Source organism: Trichechus manatus, unplaced genomic scaffold (assembly GCF_000243295.1).
Source record: "Trichechus manatus latirostris isolate Lorelei unplaced genomic scaffold, TriManLat1.0 scaffold00055, whole genome shotgun sequence".
NCBI lineage: Eukaryota > Metazoa > Chordata > Mammalia > Sirenia > Trichechidae > Trichechus > Trichechus manatus.
In genome coordinates, this window is record NW_004443991.1 from 11,432,014 (window position 1) to 11,459,206 (window position 27,193).

Below are 27,193 nucleotides of genomic sequence, written 5' to 3' on the forward strand. Positions count from 1 at the left end.
GTTACTACTTTGTCTATATGTTCTCTGGCTGTTTCTGCATCCTGTCGAATTTCTAACTTCTAGAAGAGTTCTGTATATCAATCTTTTGTATTCTGCCTCTGGTAATTCCAAGAAATTCTCTTCCTCCAGAGAATTTATTGATTCTTTATTTTGGGAGCTTGCTGAAGCCATCATGGACTGCCTCTTTATGTGATTTGATAATGACTGTTGTTCCGAGCCATCAATATGTTATTACAATTTTATATCTGTTAGTGAGTCCTAGCTTCTTGTTTTGTTTTGATATGCCCCAATAGGCTGCTCGTGTGCGCTAGTTTGATTATTGGCGCCTTTGAAGCTCTAACATCCTGTCACCAGGTAGTTAGTTCTGTAACTAAGTATGTGCACATAGAAGTCCGTTAAATTTTCCTATATGGGTTCAGCTCAGGTGTCCAGGCAGTCGGTCACTAAGTGTGTGATGCAGGCTCTCACCTACAGTCTTGAAGAGAGGCATGGGTGATTGGTGCAGGCACTGGTATTTGGCTGTGGTAGGAGGTCACATGCTGAGATAGGCAGGGGGCTGATGGCTGCCCCTGACACTCTGAAAGGAAAGCGTGTCCCTATTCCCTAGGGCGAGTAGGTAGGTGAGTTTTGCAGCTGGACTATGAGCACACCACTCTGTTGGCTGTAAAGACTTGAGGGCACCACTTTTTCTTGGACTCCTGTAGCAGGTGACTAAGTGGCATAGGTGATGCCACCAGTCCTCAAGCCCCTGGTACAGATCAGTAAAGGTGCCTGCTTACGGGGCAGGGCTGTGTCGCAAGTCACAAATCTGCCACTTCACAGCTGAGACAGCTGAAGTTAAACTTCAGATGTTTACCCTGTTGTACTGTGGTAGTGAGGGCTAAGGCTGTTGAGATGGGTCCCCACAAGTCTATACAGGGGTTGTAAGGCACTCAAAGTCTGCAGACCCCTTATGCCTGTGCTTAGCAAAGGAGTTGTGCTGACCCTGAGTTCCTGGCTTAGGGGAGCCAGTAGCTTATTTGTTCCCTCTCCAAGGCTAGGAGAATGGGTCAGGGCACCTTTTGGGATCTACTTCCGGCCCAGCAGACTCCCGGTGCAGAGTGTGGAGGAAGGAGGTAAAAAGGAAAGAGGTTTTTCCCAAATGGGCTTTTTTTTTTTAAATCCCCATGAAAGGCTGCACACATGTACTTATCTTTAGCCACTTGGGAGATGCTTTTCACTGGTTTGGAGTGTCCAAGCAGTATCTCTGGTACCGGATCTCTTTCGATGTAGAAACTGCCTCCCGAGCGAGCGCGCAGTTGTTTGCCTGCTTCACTGAGGACCCGGAGTGGCTGAAAAGCTGCAGTCCTGCCGCCACCACTCTGGTGCTCCTTGCTTCCTTCCAAACCATCTCCTTCTCCCCCCACCACTCAGTCTGATTCCTCAACTTTGCCTTGTTCAGGGCTCCCAGATATTCATATACAATCAAATTACTTGTTTATCCAGGTCTTTGTTGTAAGAGGGATATAGGAAGCCGTCTGACTACTCTGCCGTCTTGGCCTCGCTTCTATAGATTTCTAAATCCAGTTTCCATTAAATCTTCATTTCTGCTTCCTACTCGCCATGTTCTACCTTCCAACTGGACTTTCACCTTTAACAACCACTTATTTCTCTAAAATGACTCCCTTGCATTGATCCATTTCTTGCTACTGGACTGTGGTCTCAGACCTACGGTCCTTATGCTTTCCCATATTCTAACCTCAGCTCTTGCATCACACTGCCCTGCCAATTCTCCTCCATCCTGGTTTTGGCCAAGGCATCTCTGCTGTCACTCAGCTGGAGATTGATGGTAACCTTCAAGCATTATTGTTGTTGTTGTTAGGTGCCATCAAGTCGGTTCTGACTCATAGTGACCCTATGTACAACAGAACTAAACACTGCCCAGTCCTGCACCATCCTCACAATAGTTGTTATGCTTGAGCCCATAGTTGCAGCCACTGTGTCACTCCAACTTGTTGAGGGTCTTCCTCTTTTTCACTGACTGTCTACTTGACCAAGTATGACGTCCTTCTCCAGGGACTGATCCCTCCTGATATCATGTCCAAAGTATGTAAGACGTAGTCTAGCCATCCTTGCTTCTAAGGAGCATTCTGGTTGTACTCCTTCCAATTCAGATTTGTTCGTTCTTCTGGCAGTCCATGGTACATTCAATAGTCTTCGCCAACACCACAGTTCAATGGCGTCCATTCTTCTTCGGACCCCCTTATTCATCGTCCAGCTTTTGCATGCATATGAGGCAAGTGAAAACACCATAGCTTGGGGCAAGTGCACCTTAGTCTTCAAAGTGACATCTTTGCTTTTTAACACTTTAAAAGAGGTCTTTTGCAGCAGGTTTGCCCAATGCAATGCATCTTTTGATTTCTTGACTGCTTCTTCCATGTGCTTTGATTGTGGATCCAAGTAAAATGAAATCCTTGATAACTTCAATGTTTTCTCCGTTTATCATGATGTTGCTTATTGGTCCAGTGGTGAGGATTTTTGTTTTCTTTATATTAAGGTGTAGTCCATAATAAAGGCTGTAATTTTTTTTTATCTTCATCAGCAAATGCTTCAAGTCCTCTTCACTTTCAGCAAGCAAGTTTGTGTCATCTGCATAACCCACGTGGTTAATAAGTCCTCCTCCAATCCTGATGCTGTGTTCTTCTTCATATAGTCCAGCTTCTCAGATTATTTGCTCGGTATACAGATTGAATAAGTATGGTGAAAGAATACGATCCTGATGCACCTTTCCTGACTTTAAACCACGCAGTATCCCCTTGTTCTGTTCAAACGACTGCCTCTTGACTCATGTACAGGTTCCTCATGAGCACAATTAAGTATTCTGGAATTCCCATTCTTCACAATGTTATCCATAATTTGTAATGATCCACACAGTCAAATGCCTTTGCAGAGTCAATAAAACACAGGTAAACATTTTTTCCGGTATTCTCTGCTTTCACCCACAATCCATCTGACATCAGCAATGATATCCTTCATTCCACATCCTCTTCTAAATCTGGCTTGAATTTCTGGCAGTTTCCTGTTGATATACCACTGCAGACACTTTTGAATGACCTTCAGCAAATTTTACTTATGTTGTGATATTAATGATAGTGTTCGATAATTTCTGCATTCGGTTGGATCACCTTTCTTGGGAACAGGCATAAATACAGATCTCTTCCAGTCAGTTAGCCAGGTAGCTATCTTCCAAATTTCTTGGCATAGATGAGTGAGCACTTCCAATGCTGCATTCGTTTATTGAAATATCTCAATTGGTATTCCATCAATTCCTGAAGCCTTGTTTTTCAACAATGCCTCCAGTGCAGCTTGGACTTCCTCCTTCAGTACCATGGGTTCCTGATCATATACTACCTCCTGAAATAGCTGAATGTCAACCAATTTTTTTTGGTATAGTAACGCTGTGTATTCCTTCCATCTTTTTTTGATGCTTCCTGCAGTGTTTAACATTTTCCTCATAGAACCCTTCAATATTGCAACTCGAGGCTTGAATTTTTTCTTCCATTCCTTCAGCCTGAGAAATGCCGAGCGTGTTCTTCCCTTCTGGTTTTCTATCTCCAGGCCTTTGCACATGTCATTATAATACTTTACTCTGTCTTCTTGAGCCACCCTCTGAAATCTTCTGTTCAGCTCTTGGGCTTCATTATTTGTTTCTTTTGCTGTACCTACTTGACTTTGAAGAGCAAGTTTCAGAGTCTCTTCTGACATCCATTTTGGTCTTTTCTTTCTTTTTAATGACTTTTTGCCTTCTTTTTTCTTTTTATTGTGCTTTAAGTGAAAGTTTACAGTTTAAGTTAGTTTCTCATACACAAATTTATACACACATTGTTATGTGACCCTAGTTGCTCTCCCTAAAATGTGATAGCACTCTCCTACTTTCCACCCCAAATTTCCTGTGCCCGTTCAACCAGCTTCTGTCCCTTTTTGCCGTCTCACCTCGTCTCTGGACACGAGCTGCCCATTTAGTCTCATGGATCTACTTGAACTAAGAAGCTCTCTTTTCATGAGTATCATTTTATGTCTTATAGTCCAGTCTAATCTTTGAAGAGTTGGCTTACAGAAATGGTTTCAGTTCTGGGCTAACAGAGAGTCCAGGGGCCATGTCTTCCAGGGTCCCTCCAGACTCAGTCAGACCATTAAGTCTGGTCTTTTTACTAGAATTTGAGTTCTGCACCCCACTTTTCTCCTGCTCCATCAGGGACTCTCTGTTGTGTTCCCTGTCAGGGCAGTCATTGGTGGTAGCTGGTACCATCTAGCTCTTCTGGTCTCACGCTGATGGAGTCTCTGGTTTACATGGCCCTTTTTGTCTCTTAGGCTAATATTTTCCTGGTGTCTTTGAAGTTCTTCCTTCTCCTTTGCTCCAGGTGGGTTGGGACCAATTGATGCATATTAGATCTCCACTTGCTGGCTTTTAATACCCCAGATGCCACTCACCAAAATGGGATGCAGAACATTTTCTTAATAAACTTTGTTAGGCAAATTGACCTAGATTCCCCTGAAATCACAGTCCCCAGATCCCTACCCCTGGTACTCTGTCCCTTGAAGTGTTTGGTTGTATTCAGGAAACTTCTTAGCTTTTGGTTTAGTCCAGTTGTGCTGACATCCCCTGTAGTGTGTGTTGTCCTTCCCTTCAACTAAGATAATTCTTGTCTACTATCTAGTTAGTGAATACCCCTCTCCTCACCCTCATAACCATCAAAGAGTATTCTGTTCTGTGTTTAAACCTTTTCTTGAGTTCTTATAATAGTAGTCTTATACAATATTTTGTGACTGACTAAATTCACTCAGCATAATACCTTCCAGATTCATCCATGTTATGAGATGTGTCACAGATTCATCACTGTTCTTTATCGTTGCGTAGTATTCCATTATGAGAATATACCAAAATTTTTCATCCATTTGTCTGTTGATGGGCACCTAGGTTGCTTCCATCTCTTTGCTACTGTGAACAGTGCTGCAGTGAACATGGGTGTGCGTATATCTATTTGTGTGATGGCTCTTATTTCTCCAAGATATATTCCAAGGAGTGGGACTGCTGGATCGTATGGTACTTCTATTTCTAGCTTTTTAAGGAAGCGTCAAATTGTTTTCCAAATTGGTTGTAGCATTTTACATTCCCACCAACAGTATATAAGTATTCCAGTCTCCCCACAACTTCTCCAAATTTTATTTTGTGTTTTTTGGATTAATGCTAGCCTTGTGGTGGTGATGTGGTATCTCATTGTATTCTTGATTTGTATTTCTCTAATGACTAAGGATCGTGAGCATTTCCTCATGTATCTGTTAGCTGCCTGAATGTCTTCTTTAGTGAAGTGCCTGTTCATATCCTTTGCCCATTTTTAATTGTGTTATCTGTCTTTTTGTTGTTGAAGTTTTGCTGTATCTTCTAGATTTTAGAGATTAGATGCAGATCAGATTTGTCCTAGCCAAAATTTTTTTCCCAGTCTGTAGGTTGTCTTTTTACTCTTTTGGTGAAGTCTTTTGATGAGCATAAGTATTTGACTTTTAGGAGCTCCCATTTATCTAGTCTCTCTTCTGGTGTTTGTATATTATTACTTACGGTTTGTATTCTGTTTATGCCATGTATTAGGGCTCCTAGTGTTGTCCCTATTTTTTCTTCATGATTTTTATCATTTTAGATTTTATATTTAGGTCTTTGATCCACTTTGACTTAGTTTTTGTGCATGGTGTGAGGTATGGGTCGTGCTTCCTTTTTTTGGCAGATGGATATCCAGTTATCCCAGTGACACTTGTTAAAGAGACAGTCTTTTCCCCATTTAATGGACTTTGGGCCTTTGTCAAATACTAGCTGCTGATAGGTGGATGAATTTATGTCTGGATTCTCAACTGTGTTCCACTGGTCTATGTATCTGTTGTTGTACCAGTACCAGGCTGTTTTGACTAGTGTGGTGGTTTAATAGGTTATAAAATCAGGCATTGTGAGGCCTCCCACTTTGTTCTTCTTCTTTAGTAATGCTTTACTTATCCAGGGCTGTTTCTCTTTCCATACGAAGTTGGTGATTTGTTTCTTCATCTCCTTAAAAAATGTCACTGGAATTTGAATTGGGATTGCATCATATCTGTAGATCACTTAGGGTAGAAATGACATTTTCACAATGTTGAGTCTTCCTATCCATGATCAAGGTATGTTTTTCCACTTATGTAAGTCTCTTTTGGTTTCTTGCAGTAGTGTCTTGTACTTTTCATTGTATAGGTCTTTTATGTTTCTGTTTAGATTTATTCCTAAGTATTTTATCTTCTTGGGGGCTATTATAAATGGTATTTATTTGGTGATTTCCTCGTCAAAGTTTTCTTTGTTGTTGTAGAGGAATCCAACTGATTTTTGTATGTTTATCTTGTATCCTGATACTTTGCTGAAATCTTCTATTAGTTCCAGCAGTTTTCCTGTGGATTCTTTGGGGTTTTCTGTGTATAAGATCATATCATCTGCAAATAGAGATACTTTTATTTCTCCCTTACCAATTTGGATGCTCTTTATTTCTTTTTCTAGCCTAATTTCTCTGGCTAGGACCTCTAGCACAGTGTTGAATAAGAGTGGTGATAAAGGGCATCCTTGTCTGGTTTCCATTCTCAGGGAGAATGCTTTCAGATTCTCTCCATTTAGGATGATGCTGTCTGTTCACATTGTATAAATGCCCTTAATTATATAGAGAAATTTCCCTTCTATTCCTATTTTTTTGAGAGTTTTTATTAAGAATGGGTTTTTTGGACTTTGTCAAATACCTTTTCTGCATCAACTGTAAGATTATGTGGTTCTTGTCTTTTATTTACGTGATGGATTACATTGATTGTTTTTCTAATGTTGAACCATCCCTGCATAGCTGGTATGAATCCCACTCGTTCATGGTGAATTATTTGTTGGATATGTTGTTGAATTCTATTGGCTAGTATTTTGTTGAGGATTTTTGTGTCTATGTTCATGAGGGATATTGGTCTGTAATTTTCTTTTTTTGTGGTGTCTTTACCTGGTTTTGGTATCAGGGCAATGCTGGCTTCATAGCATGAGTATGGGAGTATTCTATCCCTTTCTATTCTCTGAAATACCTTTAGTACTAGCGGTGTTAACTCTTTTCTGAAAGTTTAGTGGAATTCTACAGTGAAACCACCAGGGCCAGGGCTTTTTTTTGTTGACAGTTTTTTTAAATGCCTTTTTCAATCTCTTCTTTTGTTAGAGGTTTATTTAATTGTTCTAACTCTGTTTGTGTTAATTTAGGTAGGTAGTGTTTCTAGAAATTTGTCCATTTCCTGTAGGTTTTCAAAGTTGCTGGAGTATAGTTTTTCACAGTATTCTGCTATGATTCTTTTAATTTCAGTTGGGTCTGTTGTGATATCACACATCTCATTTATTATTTGGGTTATATGCTTCCTCTTCTATTTCTCTTTTGTCACTTTGGCCAGTGGTTTGTCAATTTTATAGATCTTTTCAAAAACCAGCTTTTGGTCTTGTTTACTGTTTCAATTGTTTTTCTATTCTCTATTTCATTTACTGCTGCTCTTATTCTTATTATTTGCTTTCTTCTCGTGTCTGAGAGCTTCTTTTGCTGCTCTCTTTCTATCTGTTTGAGTTGTAGGGTTAATGTTTTGATTTTGGCCCTTTCTTCTTTTTGGATGTGTGCATTTATTGGTATAAATTGACCTCTGAGCACTGCTTTTGCTGTGTCCCAAAGGTTCTGGTAGGATGTGTTTTCATTCTCGTTTGATTCTATGAATTTCTTTATTCCATCCTTAATTTCTTCTATAACCCAGTAGTTTTTGAGCAAGGCGTTGTTCAGTTTCCATGTGTTTGTTTTTTTTTTTCCCTTGCTTTTTCTGTTATTGACTTCTACTTTTATGGTTTTATGGTCAGAAGAGATAGTTTGTAATATTTCAATGCTTTGGATTCTGTTAAGGCTTGCTTTGTGGCCTAACATGTAGTCTCCTCTGGAGAATGTTCCGTATGTATTGGAAAAGAAAGTATATTTTGCTGCTATTGGGTGGAGTGTTCTGTATATGTCTATAAGATCAAGTTGGTTGACTGTGGCATTTAGATCCTCTGTATCTTTATTAAGTTTCTTTCTTGATGTTCTATCCTTTACTGGAAATGGTGTGTTGAAGTCGCCTACTATTATTGTGGAGCTGTCTATCTCTCTTTTCAATGCTGTTAGAGTTTGTTTTATGTATGTTGGAGCCCTGTTGTTGGGTGCATAAATATTTATTATGGTTAAGTCCTCCTGGTGTATTGACCCTGTAATCATTATATATAGTGTCCTTCCTCATCCTTTGTGGTGGCTTTTAAAGTCTATTTTGTCAGAGATTATTATTGCAACTCTTGCTCTTTTTTGATTGTTTGCTTGATATATTTTTTTCCATCCTTTGAGTTTTAGTTTGTGTCTAAGGTGTGCCTCTTGTAGGCAGCATTTAGACAGATCACGTTGTTTCATCCATTCTTCCACTCTCTGTCTCTTTATTGGTTCATTTAAGTCCACTTACATTCAGTGTAATTATTGATAGGTATGAGTTTAGTGCTGTCACTTTTATGTCTTTTTTTGTGTGTGTTGTTGAGTTTCTTTGTTCCACTTAATTTTCTGTGCTGAGTCATTTTTCTTTACATATTTTCATCTTTTTCATTGTTGTTGATTTTGTATTTGCTAAGTCTTCATGTTTTTCTCGTTTTATATTTTGATGTGTAGGATTGTTAGGTTCCTTTGTGGTTACCTGAATATTTACCTCTATTGTTCTAAGTTTAAACCACTCTTTTATTTCTTTATATCGTCTTGACTTCCTCTTCATATGAAAGATCTATAACTAAGTTTTTTTAGTCCCTCTTTTTTGCTTTAATGTTGTCATCTTTTACATACTGACGTCTCTGTTTCCCTATTTTTTGTAATTTAGCTTTGATTTATTTTTGTGACTTCCATATCTGGATTGATATCTGGGTGCTCTGTCCTATGTTGTAGTCTTGGGTTGTTATCTGATGTTACTGATTTTCTATCCAGAGGATTCCTTTTAGTATTTCTTACAATTTTGGTTCAGTTTTTGCAAATTCCCTAAACTACTGTTTATCTGGAAATGCCCTAATTCCTCATCATATTTGACAGACAGTTTTGCTGCATATATAATTCTTGGATGGCAATTTTTTTTTCCTTCTAGGCTTTATGTATGTCATCCCATTGCCTTTTTGCCTGCATGGTTTCTGCTGAGCAGTCCAAGTTTAGTCTCATTGACTCTCCTTTGTAGATGACTTTCCTTTATCTCTAGCTGCTCTTGAAATTCTTTATCTTTGGTTTTGGCAAGTTTGATTGTAATATGTCTTGGTGATTTTCTGTTGCGATCTACCTTGTGTGGGGTTCGATGAACATCTTGGATGGATATCTTCTCATCTTTCATGATATTAGGGAAGTTTTCTGTCAACAAATCTTCAACAATTCTCTCTGTGTTTTCTGTTATCCCCCCATTCTTGTACTCCAGTCACTCTAGGTTATTCCTCTTCATAGAGTTTCACATAATTCTTAAGGTTTCTTCATTTTTTTAAATTCTTTTATCTGGTTTATCCTCAAATAAGTTGGTGTCAAGTGCTTTATCTTCAATCTCACTAATTCTGACTTACATTGCCTCAGTTCTGCTCCTATGACTTTTATTGTGTCATTCTGAAATTTTATATGAATCTTCTGGATTTCTGTTTACTGTCTCTCTAGGGATTCTTAAAGCCTGTTACATCTGTCATTGTGCTCTTCTATAATCTTCTTAAGTTTCTCTGTTGCTTTGTGTGTGTTCCTTGGCTTGTTCTGTGTTTTGCCTGATCTTTTTCCTGATATCTTTAAGAATTCTGTATACTAATCTTTTGTGTTCTACCTCTGGTAATTCCAAGAAGTCCTCTTCCTCCAGAAGATTTCTTGATTCTTTGTTTTAGGAGCTTGCTGAAGCCATCATGGTCTGCCATTTTATGTGATTTGATATTAACTGTTGTCTCTGAGCCATCAGTAAGTTATTATATTTATTTATGTTTGCTTATTGTGTTCTAGCTTCTTGTTTTGTTTTGGTATGACCAAAGAGGCTGCCCGTGTGAGCTAGTTTCATTATTGGTACCTTTGAAGCTCTCACGTCCTGTCACCAGGTGGTTAGATCCGTTACTAGGTATGTGAGACCAGGAGTCCGTTTACTTTTCCTGTATGGATTCAGCTCAGATGTCCAGGTAGTCGGTCACCAAATGTGTGGTGCAGGCTCTCACCTACAGTTGTAGACAGGTAGGGGTGACTGGAGTAGGCAGAGATATCTGGCTGCAGTAGGGGATCATGCGCTGAGCGAGACAGGGGGCTGAGGGTTGCTTAGTGTGTAGGAGGAAAGCATGTCCCTGTTCCGTACAGCGCGTAGGTGGGTGGGTTTTGCAGCTAGACTGTGGGCGCCCAGTGCTGTTGCCTTAAGGACCGGGAGGCACACTTATTCTTGGACCCCTGTTGTGGGTGGCTAGGTGGCATGGGTGGAACCACCAGTCCTCAGGCCCCTGATGTGGGTAGGTGAAGACCCTGCTTAATGGGCAGAGTAGTGTCAAATGTCACAAACTTGCCACTCTACCATACAGCTGATAAAGTTGAAGTTAGGCTTCAGGTATATACTCTACTGTACTGTGCTAATGAGGGCCTAAGCTGTTGAAATGGGCCTACATATGTCTATGCAGGGGTGAAAGGCATTCAGAGTCTGTGGACCCCTTATACCTGTGCCAAGAGAGCTGTGCCTACCCTGAGTTCCTGGTTCAGGGGAGCTGGCCGATTATTTTTTCCTGTTTGTTAATTTGTTCCCTCTCCAAGTCCGGGGGAATGGCCAATGGTATGTGACAGGTCCTATTTTTGGTCCAGGGGACGCGGCAATTGCTGAAGATGGTCAGGACCCAGTGCAGAGCAGGGAGGGAGCAGGTAAATGGGAGAGAGGTTCTTCCCAAATGGGGTGTTTTTTGATCTGCACGGTAGGTTAGATGCATGTACTTATCTTTTGTTGACTGAGCGCTGCTTTTTACTGGTTCTGGAGTCCTGAGTAGATGCTCCGCTGCTCGGTCTCTCCCGATGTGGAAAATGCATCCTGAACACCACTGCTTGCCTTGCCGTGCACGCCAGCCAATCCAGCCTCCAGGGTGCCAGTTCCTGCCGAGTCAGGTCCAGCCACTCCTCATTGCTTCTGAACTGTCTCTCCCTCCCCCTGCCACTCAGCCCGATTCCTCAACTTTGCCTTTGATGTTCAGGGCCCCTAGACTGTCATATATAATCGATTCACTTGTTTTTTGGGGTCTTTGCTGTAAGAGGGACCACCAGAAGCATCTGACTACTCCACCATCTTGGCCCTTCCTCTCTGACTTTTTGCTTTCTTCATGTATGCTATCCTTGATGTCATTCCACGACTCATCTGGTCTTCGGTCATTAGTATTCTACTGTTATTTATAAGGTTTTCACTGGCTAATTCTTTTCAGAAGTAGACCACCAGGTCCTTCTTCCTAGTCTGTCTTAGTCTGGAAGCTCAGCTGAAACCTGTCCGCCATGGGTGACTCTGCTGGTATTTGAATACCAGTGGCAAAGCTTCCAGCATCACAGCAACAGGCACGTACCCGCAGGATGACAAACTGGCAAGATACTTGGGAGTTAATTTTTAATGATGTGTGGAAATGCTCATGATATGGTTAAAAAAGAGGCATAATCTCAACTGTTTCAATAAAAGTGTAGAAAAACAACAAGTATAGAGATATAGTAGCTAATACATATTGAGGGACTGTTCCGGCACCATTCTAAGTGCTTTACATGTATGAATTCATGTAGTCCTTTTAATAACTCTTTGAGGCAATATTATAAGTAACTCCATTTTACAGAGGAGGAAACTGAGGCACAGAGTGGTTGAGTAACTTGCCCAAAGGGTCCAACAGCTAATAAATGTCAGAGCTAGAATTTGTACTCAAGTAACCTGGATTCAGAATTTGTGCTTTTAACCAGCATTCTATATTATCTTTAACTAAATACATGAAAGTCTGAGTAGTAGGTTCACACCTCTTATTTGTCACTTACCAGGCAGAGGCAAGTTACTTAAGCTCTCTGTGTTTCAGTATCCATCAACTGTAGTAAAAGGTCCCTGCATCTCAAAGGGTGGTGGAGAGGAATAAATCAGTTAATACTTGTAAAGTGCTAAGAACAGCACTTGACACACAGTAAATAGTAAATGCCGGTTGTAACTATTATCATCATTATACTATATATACATTTGCTAGGGAAAAAACTGGAAAGCTTTACCAAAGTGATCATTATAATTATCTTAGGTGATAGAATTATGGAAGATTACTTTTTTCTTTTTTATCTTCTGCTGAAGGCAGAGAGATACTGCTTGCAGACCTGGGCCCTGACTTGGCTTTTTTCTCCCCATGTTAGGATATAATCTGCTAATACAAATTTGATTTAAGAACCAGGAGAGACTTATGTTTCTAAATATTCCCTTAAATGATGAAAACATTAGAAATTTTGTAACTTCTTCCTGAATACCTATATAGGCACCAAATATAAAAGGTCTATCATAGAATACAAAAATAATGTAACAACATCACAAAAACAAACAAAAAACCCAAACCTGTTGTTGTTGAGTCAATTTTGCCTCATAGCAACCCTACAGGACAGAGTAGAACTGCCGCATAGGGTTTCCAAGGAGCAGGTGGTGGATCTGAACTGCTGACCTTTTGGTTAGAAGCCATAGCTCTTAACCACTGCGCCACCAGGGCTCCAACATATCATGGTTAGCATTTATTAGATATTAACTATGTGTCAGACATTCTTCTAGGTGCTTTACAGGCATAGAATTCCAACTTCATTCAATAGTCACCCAAACCTAGTTACCCTAGGTCACACAGCTAAAAGTGGTACAAATCTGAACTGGAGGCCAAGGGTAGTGCATGAGATAGGCTCCATCTGCTCTGGCTCTTTTTGGCCACCACAATTACACTAATTTTTGAAACTGTGGCTCAATAAATCTGGAACTGACAGTGGGGCTGAATGTGTGATTTCTAGCTTCTAATTTACAGCACAATCCATACCCCCTCCCCTGGAAAAACTGCTTCAGTATTACTTTTATAACTAAAAACAAAATTTAAAAAAGACTCAGAGGATGACTCTTGACTGGTTACCAATTTAAATCTAGTCTGAGTATACTCACAGATATTGTTTGCTTTAACTTAGCTTTATTCCACCAGAGCAGTTGTATAACACTTGTGGGCACCACTATTGGGTTTAATAAAGAATATTAAAAAGGAGAGAGAGTTAAAAAAAAAAAGTAGAAGAGGAAAGAGTAAGACAAATACAGATTGAAAAAAAAAAAAAAACCAAAAAATACAAGATAGAGTCGCAGTGTACCAATAATATTCAGACAATTTTAGGTGACACCTAGGTTAGGTGTCTTCAGACTGCCCTTCAAAAGAATTAATCCCTGAGCCCTACTCACCTGCTCATAGCGGAGGGTTATTCACTAGAGTAGAATGACCTAGGATTTGGCTGACTGTATTGACTCTCTTCACAGAACTTATAATTGTGTCTTTGGACACATTATTACAAACTGGGGCAGATCTGAATTGATCTCTGGGTATATAACTTAACCCTAAAAGTAATTACCGGGAGTATCTTCTATAACCAACACTAAAAAGGGAACTACTAAGATAATTCATTCAAACCAGCATATAATAAAAATCTTTTATTTTCAGTTATGGAACATGTTATTGATGTTTTTGGCAACATACTTATTTTCCTAATTGTATTTTGTTTAAGCTAATATTAAAATTAGTTTGCATTCTTTGAGAACTGGCAACAGTAGCAAGTGGTGCTAGACAACAGGACTAAGCTAGCCTAGCAATAAAAACATGACTGCAAAATTACAGTGAGTATACAAAGATAAAACATTGGTTACTGACAGGATCTCAAGTATATACTACAATATACAAAAAGAACAGAAAAGGAGATTTACTTTTTTTTTTTAATTTCCTGTTAGAAAGTATAGAAGAATAAACCGAATTTGTTTGAGAAAAATAAAAACGCAAAACAAATATTTGATGCATTCCAAATAAATATGGAACTTATTTACTACTGACACAAGGCCATCTTAAAGAAATTTATAACATTTAAATAATGGAAATCCTTTATTACTTATCTCCCACGTGTCTATGCTACATAAAAACTAATCAAATAGTGACCAGTAAAATATAATGATCCCCAAACATTTTTCCCCTCTCAACACAATGTTAAACTCTCTAAATGGCCTAAATATAAATAGGCAGTGTACAATGAGAGATTACTGTTTTGGCCAAAAGCAAAGGAGAGATTTGTTTTGGTAAGGAGCCTGAAGCTGAAGAAGAACAGAGTCTACTGTGATTCAGTAGTCAACCACTTTACAGAAGGAGGAAAACGAGTCTGTGAGAAGAAACCTCATATTGAAACAGATTTTTTTATTTCTATCTGAGACATAAGAAATGTATCTTTCTATTCATTAGCACTTTATTTTCTCAAACCAATATACAGTTATATTTTCCTTAAGGAAGCTGAATAAAGAATTGACCCTAAAGCTGTGTTTTTGATTTGGTACTTTTGAAAGAAAGAAGAATTTGTAAAATACTAGAAATAAACACCAAATGGCTGAGAAGAATTCAGAAAAAACAATCAATATGACTTAATGTCATAAAAATTTAAATTCAATATGATATTCACATATTCTAAAAAAATACTAACAGAAAAAAAAACTGTATCTGACATTCTGGGATGTTGCCTAAAACGTGATTGTATAATTTATATGGCATAGTATATCCTCATAAAATCAACACAGGTAAGGAATGGTACGAGTCCAACTTTCAACTAGTTAATTTCTTCTCTCATCAGGAGAACATCAATTCTCCAAGTACACAGTATTGTGATTATTGCAATATTGGTTTGTAATAGAATTTGGCCTGCACTTAGTTATGTAAAATCGTACACGTTAGCAGTTAAATTTATATTCTTTCTTTCTGTATTAAGTTACTTCTGTTGTGTGGGAATCAATGACAGCGCTTAAAAAAATTCTCACGTAATCCTATTAGATCCTAAATGAGATGTCTGACTTCAAGAGTTTACTTAGCCTGAAAATAAACAGATTAAACTTGCTTTCTCATGTGATTAAACTGTTTTTGAAGGTTCCCAGATATACGATTATTTTTAACATGTCCTTCTATCTAGAATCACAATAATAGTGATTTTTAATTTTATGAAGAGAATCTGTTCTGATGAAAGCAAAGAATTACAAATTACATTTTTGAAAATTAGACTTGTAGCAGGAAAGATCTAATCACTAAAGAAGAAATTCTTAGTGATATATATTTACATATAAGATATGAAAACAAAGACTTCACCCCAAGGAAGCTGAATAGTAGGTGTCTTCCATAATGATTGGGTAAATATATGGTAAACAGGCTGCAGGGTTTGTCCTGTGCCACCACTGTTCACAGTCTAGTAAGACTTTTTGCATCCTGGGTCTAATCTGGAACTGTCCTAGGAGTCTAGCTACTTTTTACCTTCTCTGGGATACAGTTCTACAAGCCCAAACCCAGACTCTCCAAGAAAGAATTAGCTTCTCAGGCACTTTGAAAAAGGCTGTCTTTGTAGGGCTTCTACTTTGGGACCTGACAGGACTAAACTGATACCCAGAGTAACAAGCTTCCCTAGAACTTTATTCCATAATGCTGGTGCTTGTCCCCAGACTCCAAGGGTGAAGATAAGAGAAGTCCTTTAGTCTCTTTACCTAGATGTCTGTCTAGTGCCTTTGGTAGGGATTATTATTGTACTAATAATAGTACTAATAGTATTAATAATAGAATACTAGAATAGCACTGTCTAGTCACTCATTAGCTTATCCTGAAGACATTACTTATAAAATTATAGGCAAAAAGGAAGCAGAAATGTGATAAAATGAGCAAGTTCATCTGCCCTAATCCCTAAATCTTATTACATATGATTTTGCTATTATATCCTTAATATTTAATTTTCAAACATATGTTTCAATCAGATTACCTAAGGCAACTTCCAGGATGTCTTCTATTTTGCCACTGAAGAGTTCTAAACCATCCTCTAGACCTAAGCAGTTCGTATCAGCCATAGAATTCCAACTTCATTCAATAGTCACCCAAACAAAATATGATTTCCAAGAAAATACGTTTCTGTACACTTCCTTCAATCCTAAGAAAACATGATGTATTCCAAACCATTCTTTCACATTCTTTTAAAAATCTGTTCCTTGCTTTGGGGACTATATTATATTATCTACTCATTCAACAACAATTTGTTACATCCCTGTTAAGACAAAATGCTGGAAACTGAACCCTACTGCCCTTCTTAGTTTGTATAACTGGGAGCACCCCTGGTCCTGAAATTGCCTTATAAAACTTTATTTGAACAAAATGTGTTCTCTCTTTTGTACCTTATTGTCAGTCCTAATCGTGACTTTCAGTTGTGGTAGTACACGTTCCACTTCTAGACTCCATTCCGCAGCATCTGTTGTAGATTCTAAAATATCTTCCTGTTTGGCAGACTCATTCATATCCTAAGAAAGGAAAGATATCACAAGATTGAGAGTTTATAAAAAGAAATGGTAAAAAATTTTAGCAGCACTGCACAATTTAAATCGAGCATGGTAGTGTTAAAATTACAGTGGCAATACAAATTCTCTTCTGTCCTCCTATCAATGTTGAAAGAAAATGATACACCAACATGGTAGAATGGCAATATAATTATTAAAAAAAGATGATAATAAATGATTCAACTATTTTCATAGTGACATATCAGATTGAGTTCAATGGAAACATTATCAAATAGACAAGCCACTGAGCTATGTTAATTAGTAACAGCAGAGGAGATACAAACACTCACACGTTTATTAAGAAAATTATCATCCTAGTTTGAATTTACCATACTGAAATACAAACCCAAAATCTGAAAGAGGAAAACAATAAAATCCTAGAAGCAAAGGGCTCATTATTTTAAAATTCTGTATTCATAATGAAAGTGATATTTTGTTTAGGTCAAACTATAATGTAGCTTAAAAATATGATTTAATACAGAACTACTGGAACTCAAATAGGATAGGGGCCAAATTTCTATATTTGGTTTCTACCCTTAAGTGATAAAATCAATTTAAGACTGTTTTTGAACCACAAAAGGAAATTTTTTTTTCTTTTTATTAACCCTTCACATTTCAGTAGTAAGTATTTATGGATCTGAAATGTAAGGGATGCACAAATTAATGATTTAAAGATAATGCCTAAGTTATTAACTTTGGTAGCATTTTTTTCCTTAAGCTTCCTTGATATGTTACAAGAAAATGTAAAGAAAAAATATAAGCATTTATTTACACATGAAAAAAGAGACCTAAGGAATGCACGGACCATATAAGGATTCTAATTTGAAAAAACAATCTGTAAAAAAAAAGACGTTTTGAGACAGGAAAATTTGAATGTGGAAGCTTATTAGATGATGTAAGGAGTTATTATTAATTTTGTAGGTGTGATAACAGTATGGTGGCTATGGAAAAAACTATTTTTAATTTACAGGTTAACTGACATGCTGTCTGGGATTTGGTTTAAAATACCATGGGAAAGAAAATAAAGAAACGGGCTTTAGAGGAAACACAGTTGACAAAATGTTAGTGTTAGTAACTGATGAAGCTGGGTACTGTTGTATAAGGGTTCATTATCTTATTCTCTCTCATTATGTATATGTTTGAAATTTTCCATAATACAAAACTTAAAAATAAAAAAGATAATATAAACAACCTCATGGTGAAATTACATCCTCAGTGTGAATTTATTTCACTAAAAGGAACTTCTTACATGAAAGGTTCATTAGGCTAGTCTTCCTAATTCAGTCTAATACTAAGTAGGTGATTAACCTTAGGTTGAGGTTTACATTTTGGTGGGAGCATGATATCTTTAGGGGATTATAATTCACTCCCGACTGAACACTGGGGCACTGCTGACATAAGAAAGCCTTTCCAACCTTTCAGCTCATATTAGAAAGTTCTGAAGAGACTCAGAATCCTAAAAGGAGTATCTATTACTCCTTTTTAGAAATTCAGGAGGCTGTTTATTTCTAACTTCACTATTGGAGGATTAATAACTAAATACATGCTTTTATACTTTACACACTATGTGGGCTGAAATATTTATTCAATTATATTCCATTTAGAAAACCAGAATAGAAAGTACAAGCATTCATTTGAGAAAAGTGAAATGTGAAAACTCTAAGTGCAAAAAGCTCAAGATGCTATTTTAAACATCAAAATGCTCATTTAAATATAAAAACATTATATTATTTGGAGTACTAAGGGGAAGGCTGTATACTTCTTATACAAGTTGAATCCAGGGTTGGAGATAGGGATAGGGAGAACAGCATTCACAAAGGAGACCTGTGAAGTCATGTGAAAACATGTATGATGGCAAAAGAGGAGGTACTTGGTCTCCCAGTTGAAACTTGAAGCAACGGGAAAGTTCCCTCTCATGTAAATCCACACTGGCCCCGATAACAAGCATTCGCTCGGAAGAACCAGGCATACACACGTTCACTGGCATAGCTGGGTAGATACCTCCTGCTCCTGACAATCTAGGAGACCTGAACGTCAAAGACAAAGTTGAGGAATTGGACTGAGTGGCAGGGGTTGGGAGAGACAGTTTGGAAGCAATGAGGAGTTGCCAGAATTGACCTGGTGGGAACCGGTACCTTTTGGGCCAGATCGGCTGGCATGCGAAGTGAGGCAAGCAGTGGCACTTGGGAGGCGTTTTCCGCACTGGGAGAGATCCAGCGGTAGAGAGTCTACCTGGGCCTCCAGAACCAGTGAAAATTAGCAAAAGATAAGTACATGTATCTGACCTACCGTGAGGATCAAAAAACACCCCCTTTGGGGAAAAATCTCCCATTTACCTGTCCCCTTCCCGCTCTGCACTGGGTCCTGGCTAGCTTCAGCAATTGCCACGTCCCCTGGACTGGAAGTAGGACCTGTCACCTGCCCTGAGCCATTCTCCTGGACTTGGAGAGGGAACAAATTAACAAACAGGAAAAAATAATCTGTCAGCTCCCCTAAGCTGGGAACTTGGGGTAGGCAGAGTGCCTTTGCCTAGGCACAGGCATAAGAGGTCCATGGACTCTGAATGCCTTTTATCTCTGCATAGACCTGTGTGGGTCCATTTCAACAGCACAGGCCTTCATTAGCACAGTACAATGGGGTATATATCTGAAGCCTAACTTCAACTTTATCAGCTTATATGGTGGAGTGGCAGGTTTGTGGCATTTGACACTACTCTGTCCCTTAAGCAGGGTCCTCACCTACCCACATCAGGGACTTGAGGACTGGTGGCTCCACCCACGCACCTAGCCACCTAACAGGGATCCAAGAATAAGTGGTGCCTCCCAGCCCTTAGAGCCAACAGCATCGGATGCCTACACTCTGGCTACAAAACCCACCCATCTATGTGCTCTAGGGAACAGGGACACGTTTTCCTCCCAGAAACTCAGGGGCAGCTGTTAGCCATCTGCCTTGCTCAGCCCATGACCCCCTGCTGTAGCCAGATACCTGCGCCTACAGCAATCACCCCTGCCCATCTAGGACTGTAGGTGAGAGCCTGCATCACACACTTGATGACTGACTACCTGGACACCTAAGCTGAATCCATACAAGAAAAGTCAATGGACTCCTGGGTTCACATACCTAGTAACAATCTAACCACCTGGTGACAGGACATGAGAGCTTCAAAGGTGCCAATAATCAAACTACCTCACATAAGCAGCTGTTTTGGGCAAATCAAAACAAAACAAGAAGCTACGACAGAGTAAACAAACATAAAATAAACAAACATAATAAATTATTGATGGCTCAGAGACAATGGTCAATATCAAATCACATAAACAGGCAGACCATGATGGCTTCAGCAAGCTCCCAAAACAAAGAATTAAGAAATTTTCTAGAAGAAGAGAACTTCTTGGAATTACCAGAGGTAGAATAAAAACGATTAATCTACAGAACTCTTAAAAGATATCAGGAAGCAGATCAGGCAAAATGCAGAACAAGCCAAGGAACATATACACAAAGCAACAGAGGTACTTAGGAAGATACGAGAATAACGACAAATTTAACAGGCTGCAAAAGCCCAGAGACAGCAATCAGAAATCCAGAAGATTAACAATAAAACTTCAGAATTAGACAACTCAATAAAAGCTCACAGGAGTAGAAAGAAGGCAAGAGAAGTCAGAATTAGTGAGACTGAAGATAAAGCGCTTGACACCAACTTATTTTGAGGAAAAATCAGGTAAAAGAGTTAAAAAAATATGAAGAACCCTAAGAATTATGTGGGACGCTATCAAGAGGAATAACCTGTGTGTGACTGGAGTAGCAGAATGGGTGGGTGGGGGGGCGGATAACAGAAAACACAGAGAGAATTGTTGAAGATTTGTTGGCAGAAAACTTCCCGGATATCATGAAAGATGAGAAGACATCTATCCAAGATGCTCATCGAACCCCACATAAGGTAGATCCCAAAAGAAGGTCACCAAGACATATTATAATCAAACTTGCCAAAACCAAAGTTAAGGAATTTTAAGAGCAGCTAGAGATAAATGACAACTCATCTACAAAGGAGTCAATACAAATAAGCTCAGACTACTCACCAGAAACCATGCAGGCAAGAAGGCAATGGGCTGAAAAATATATAGAGCCTTGAAGGAAAACAACTGCCAGCCAAGAATTATATATCCAGCAAAACTGTCTCTCAAATATGATGGCAAAATTAGGGCATTTCCAGACAAACAGAAGTTTAGGAAATTTGCAAAAACCAAACAAAAATTACAAGAAATACTAAAGGGAGACCTCGGGTTAGAAAATCAATAACATCAGGTAACAACCCAAGACTAGAACACTGGACAGAGCAACCAGGTATCAACCCAGATAAAGCTAAAACACTGAAAATAGGGAAACAGAGACGTCAATATGTAAAAGATGACATTAAAACAAAAAAGAGGGACTAAAAAAACTTAGTCACAGATCTTTCATATGGAGAGGAAGTCAAGGCAATATAAAGAAATAAAAGAGTGGTTTAAACTTACAAAAATAGGGGTAAATATTAAGGTAACCACAAAGGAACCTAACAATCCTACACATCAAAATATAAAACGAGAAAAACATAAAGACTTAGTAAACACAAAATCAACAACAATGAAAAAGATGAAAAGAAAATACATCAAGAAAAATGACTCAGCACAGAAAATTAAGTGGAACAAAGAACCTGTCAACAACACACACAAAGACATCAAAGTGACAGCACTAAACTTATACCTATCAATAATTATGCTGAATGTAAATGGACTAAATGCACCAATAAAGAGACAGAGAGTGGCAGAATGAATGAAAAAACACAATCCGGCTATATGCTGTCTACAAGAGACACACCATAGACTTAAAGACACAAACAAACTAAAACTCAAAGAATGGAAAAAAGTATATCAAGGAAACAACAATCAAAAAAGAGCAGGAGTGGCAATATTAATCTCTGACAAAATAGACTTTAAAGTAAAATCTACCACAAAGGATAAGGAGGACACTATATACTGATCACAGCGTCAATATACCAGGAGGATAGGGCTCCAAAATACATGAAACAAACTCTAACAGCACTGACAAGAGAGGTGGACAGCTCCACAATAATAGTAGGAGACGTCAACACATCACTTTCAATGAAGGACAGAACATACAGAAAGAAGCTCAATAAAGATATGGAAGATCTAAACGCCACAGTCAACCAACTTGATCTCATAGACATATACAGAACACTCCACCCAACAGCAGCCAAGTATACTTTCTTTTCCATCACACATGGAACATTCTCCAGAACAGACCACATATTAGGCCACAAAGCAAGTCCTAAGAGAACCTGAAGCACAAGTTTCAGTAAAGTATCAGAATACAAGATAAACATATAAAAATCAGTTGGATTCCTCTACAACAACAAACAGAACTTTGAAGAGGAAATCACCAAACCAATACCATTTATAATAGCCCCCAAGAAGATAAAATACTTGGAATAAATCTAACCAGAGACATAAAACTCCTATACAAGGAAAACTACAAGACACTACTGCAAGAAACAAAAAGAGACCTATATAAGTGGAAAAACACACCTTCCTCGTGAATAGGAAGACTCAACATTGTAAAAATGTCTATTCTACCCTAAGTGATCTACAGATTCGATGCAATCCCGATCCATATTCCAATGGCATTTTTTTAAATCACCAACTTCATATGGAAAGGGAAGAGGCCCTGGATAAGTAAAGTATTACTGAAGAAGAAAAACAAAGTGGGAGGCCTCACATTACCTGATTTTAGAACCTATTATACCACCATGGTAGTCAAAACAGCCTGGCACTGGTACAACAACAGATACATAGACCAATGGAACACAATTGTGAATCCAGACATAAATTCATCCACTTATGAGTAGCTGATATTTGACAAAGGCCCAAAGTCCTTTAATTGGGGGAAAAGACAATCTCTCCAACAAATGGGGCTGGCATAACTGGATATCTATGTGTAAAAAACTGAAACAAGACCCATACCTCACACCATGCACAAAAACTAACTCAAAATGGATCAAAGACCTAAATATAAAATCTAAAATGATAAAGATCATGGAAGAAAAAATAGGGACAATGCTAGAAGCCCTAATACATGGCATAAACAGAATACAAACCATAAGAAACAATGCCCAAACACCAGAAGAGACACTAGATAACTGGGAGCTCCTAAAAATCAAACACACTCATCAAAAGACTTCACCAAACGAGTAAAAAGACAACCTACAGACTGGCAAAAAACTTTTGGCTACGACAAATCCGATCAGCATCTAATCTCTAAAATCTGCAAGATACTGCAAAACCTCAACACCAAAAAGACAAATAACCCAATTAAAAAATAGGCAAAGGATATGAACAGGCACTTCACCAAAGAAGACATTCAGGCAGTTAAAAGACACATGAGGAAATGCTCATGATCATTAGCCATTAGAGAAATGCAAATCAAAACTACAATGAGATACCATCTCATCCCAACAAGGCTAGCATTAATCCAAAAAACACAAAAAAATAAATGTTGGAGAGGTTGAGGAGACACTGTAACACTTAGACACTGTTGTTTGGAATGTAAAATGATACAGCCATTTAGGAAGACTTCCTTAAAAAGTTAGAAACAGAAGTACCATATGATCCAGCAATCCAAATCCTTGGAATACATCCTAGAGAAGTAAGAACTGTCATAGGAATAGATACATGCACACCCATGTTCACTGCAGCAGTATTTACAATAGCAAAGGGATGGAAGCAACCTAGGTGCCCATCAACAGATGAATGGATGAACAAATTTTGGTATATTCACATAATGGAATACTGCGCAATGATAAAGAACAATGATGAATCCGTGACACATCTCACAATATGGATGAATCTGGAAGGCATTATGCTGAGTGAATTTAGTCAGTCACAAAAGGACAAATATTGTACAAGACCACTATTGTAAGAACTCAAGAAAAGGATTAAACACAGAAGAGAATATTCTTTGATGATTACGAGGGTGGGGAAGGAGTGGTTATTCACTAACTAGATAGTAGACAAGAATTATCTTACATGAAGGGAAGGACAACACACAATACAGGGGAAGTCTGCAAAACTGGACCAAATCAAAATCTAAGAAGTTTCCAGAATACAACCAAACACTTCGAGCGACAGAGTAGCAGGGGCGGGGGTCTTGGGACCATGGTTTCAGGTGACATCTAGGTCAACTGGCATAACAAAGTTTATTAAGAAAATGTTCTGCATCTCACTTTGGTGAGTGGCATCTGGGGTCTTAAAAGGTATCGAGTGTCCATCTAAGATGCACCAATTGGTCCCGACCGACCTGGAGCAAAGAAGAAGGAAGAACACCAAAGACATAAGGAAAATATTAGCCCGAAATACAAAGGGCCACATATACCAGAGACTCCATCAGCGTGAGAGCAGAAGAACTACATGGTGCCCAGCTACCACCAATTACTTCCCTAACAGGGAACACAACAGAGAGTCCCTGATGGAGCAGGAGAAAAGTGTGGTGCAGAACTCAAATTCTAGTAAAAAGACCAGATGTAATGGTTTGAGTGAGACTGGAGGAACCCCAGAAGACATGGCCGCCAGACTCTCTGTTAGCCCAAAACTAAAACCATTCCTGAGGCCAACTCTTCAGACAAAGACTGGACTATAAGACATAAAATGGTATTCGTGAAGAGTGTGCTTCTTAGCTCAAGTAGATACATGAGACTAAACGGGCATCTCCTGTCCAGAAGCGAGATGAAAAGGCAGAAAGGGATAGGAGCTGGTTGAATGGACACTGGAAATCCGGGGTGGAAAGGAGGAGTGTGCTGTCACAGTATTGGGAGAGCAACTAGGATCACATAACAATGTATGTGTAAAATTTTGTATTAGAAACAAACTTGAATTGTAAACATTCACCTAAAGCACAATCAAAAAAATTTTTTTTTACTCAAGAAAGGGGACACGTTTCTAATTTTCACAAAGGCAAATGGGTTAACAGTGGCCCTGTTTGAATCAGACCCAGAATCTAAGCATTAGAAGGGTACATGAAGATTTAAAACTGCTTTAGGATATCCCAGTGTGTAAGCTACTATTTGTTTTATATTGGGCCCTTTAGTAGGCTGCCTTTACCCTTACCAGTTTACTATCTGGTTCCCTTGACTGCCAACGTCCTGAAATGATTTAATGTAGCAGCTCAAAAATTATCACTCATTCCTAGGCCATAGCTAATATTGTGGGAGAAATGACCCAGTTACTAAATGAAAAAGGGACTAAAAGAGAATATTAGACTTGGAAGAGCAGCTTTACCTTATTCAACCCATTGCCGTCAAGTCAATTCTGACTCATGATAACCCTACAGGACAGAGCAGGATTTCCAAGGAGCCACTGGCAGATTCGAACTGCCAACCTTTTGGTCAGCAGCAGAGCTCATAATCTTGTTCCTCACTCAAAATTTCCCAATGCCTAATAACTGGATACATTAACTGAGCAAGCCCTACATGTTGTTGTTGTTAGGTGCCGTTGAGTCCATTCCAACTCACAGTGACCCTATGTACAGCAGAACGAAACACTGCCTGATCCTGCACCATTCTCACAATCGTTGCTATGCTTGAGCCCACTGTTGCAGCCACTATGTCAATCCATCCTGTTGAGAGTCTTCCTCTTTTTCACTAACCCTCTACTTCACCAAGCATGATGTCCTTCTCCAGGGACTGGTCCCTCCTGATAACATGTCCAAAGTACGTGAGATGAAGTCTCACCACCCTGGCTTCTAAGGAGCATTCTAGCTGTACTTCTTCCAAGACGAATTTGTTGGTTCTTCTGGCAGTCCACAGTATACTCAATATTCTTTGCCAATACCATAATTCAAAGGCATCAATTCTTCTTCAGTCTTACTTATTCATTGTCCAGCTTCTACATGCTTATGAGGCGACTAAAAATACCATGGCTGGACTTCCGGCAACCTGGCGCTCTAGGCAGAAGTACCACGCTGTCCCTCCACAGCAAAGATCCGAAAAACTAAGCCAAACAGAGAAAATAGCAATCCTGAAACCCTAAACATCAAATGAAGAGATAAAGAACTCAGCCAAGCACCAAATGGAGTAAGAAACTGACAGAAAACAGAGAGTGAAGAGACAAACATGCAGCGGTCCACTATAAGCTAACGCAGCACGAATCTGCCATAATGGACTCCTATCAGAGACCAGCAAATAGGGAGTACGAGAAAGCAGCTTCACGGAGCTTCCAGAAGGAGATAGAATAACCGGTAATTGGCGATATACGCTTTCACACCCCCCACCCTTCTTCAACCCCACTCGGCCTCCTCTGCTTTCTGCAACCACAGTCTCTTGGCCGGGAAGCACCACCTGCTTGGATTCTACCTGCCTGCACTGGCCGACTCCCTGAGTGCCATTTGTTGGCTGCTGGTGTTGCTTTTTTCCGCTTCTTTTGATTTCTTCCTTACCTCTCACCACCTCCCCCTACTTTCGCTCAAATACCTGGCTCCGTGCGCCATCTTTGCTTCTTCCTGAGGGGCTGTGGAGCTCTGTTCGAGTGTGAAACTGCTTCCTGGTCCGTGCTACCATGCTGGTGGGATCCCAGGGCTTTTTGCTTGTTTGCTTTCAATTGTTTGTTTTCTTTTTCTTTTCTCGAGTTGGGAGCGGCTTGGGACCTACCCCCTCAGCATACACAGATGTGCAGAGGGGTCCCTGAGGACATTTCTCTCTTGTGGGTTTTTTTTTCTTTCTGTTTTTTGGGGGGGTTTTCTTGTTTTTTTTTTTTTCAATTTGTTTTGTTTTCTTTTCCCTCTTTGTCTTTCTTCATCACTCAGTTTCTCGTGTCTCTATACCCTCCTTCTCTTCTGGTCCTCTGAATACCTGGCATTGAATACCTCTATGCCTCCTAGCCAGGCTGTACTTCAACACCTGGGAACAACTTCCGCAGACCTTGTAGCCGCACCGGTGGGATCCCTGGGAGCTTTGCTGTTCTTTTTTCTTTCTAATTTTTATTCATTCTTTTCTTTTGTTCTTATTCTTCCCCTTTTTGTTTTTCTCCATGTCATAGTCTCTCATCTCTCCACTCCACTAGGCAAGCTCCACTAGCACTCTTTTTTGGTTGTTTTTGGCTCCTGTTCCTCTCTCCTCTCTCCCATACCCATCTTAGCTCCACACATCACAGCCTCCCCGCTCCATCCTGTCTACCTGGACCGTGCTCTTAACATCACAACACTAAGCAGCACAGGCACGGCCTCCGGGAACCTGCCCTGCACTGATTACCAACCCGTGCTGGTGGCTGTAGTAAGTGCCACAAACAACCCATCCCAGCAACTTCTCTGCAGCTAGACCTGCTCTGCTGTACCATATCTGAGCGACTGACCCTGACAGTTGGAGAAGGAGGTGAAAAGTATCGCGCCCACAGATGAGCAAACAACAAAGAACACACAGCCTGCCTGCTCAGACATAGCCAAAAAAAAAAAGGACGAAACAAACAAATCTACAATCAATAAACGAGAAAAATAACTACTGAAT

At 39.3% G+C, this 27,193-nt stretch overlaps 1 protein-coding gene across 4 annotated transcripts in view; it reads right to left on the reverse strand.

Moving 5' to 3' along the window:
* Nucleotides 1-27,193, reverse strand: part of IFT57 (intraflagellar transport 57) — a 91,570-nt gene that overhangs the window by 29,920 nt on the left and 34,457 nt on the right. For all 4 annotated transcript variants that reach the window (XR_002824394.1, XR_002824395.1, XM_004378158.2 and 1 more), the window contains exon 6: nt 16,489-16,611. Coding sequence is in view for 2 of the 4 variants with exons in the window: in XM_004378158.2 (XP_004378215.1) it covers nt 16,489-16,611 (123 nt within the window). In the remaining 2 variants the exon portion in view is untranslated. The remainder of the gene's footprint in view (nt 1-16,488; nt 16,612-27,193) is intronic.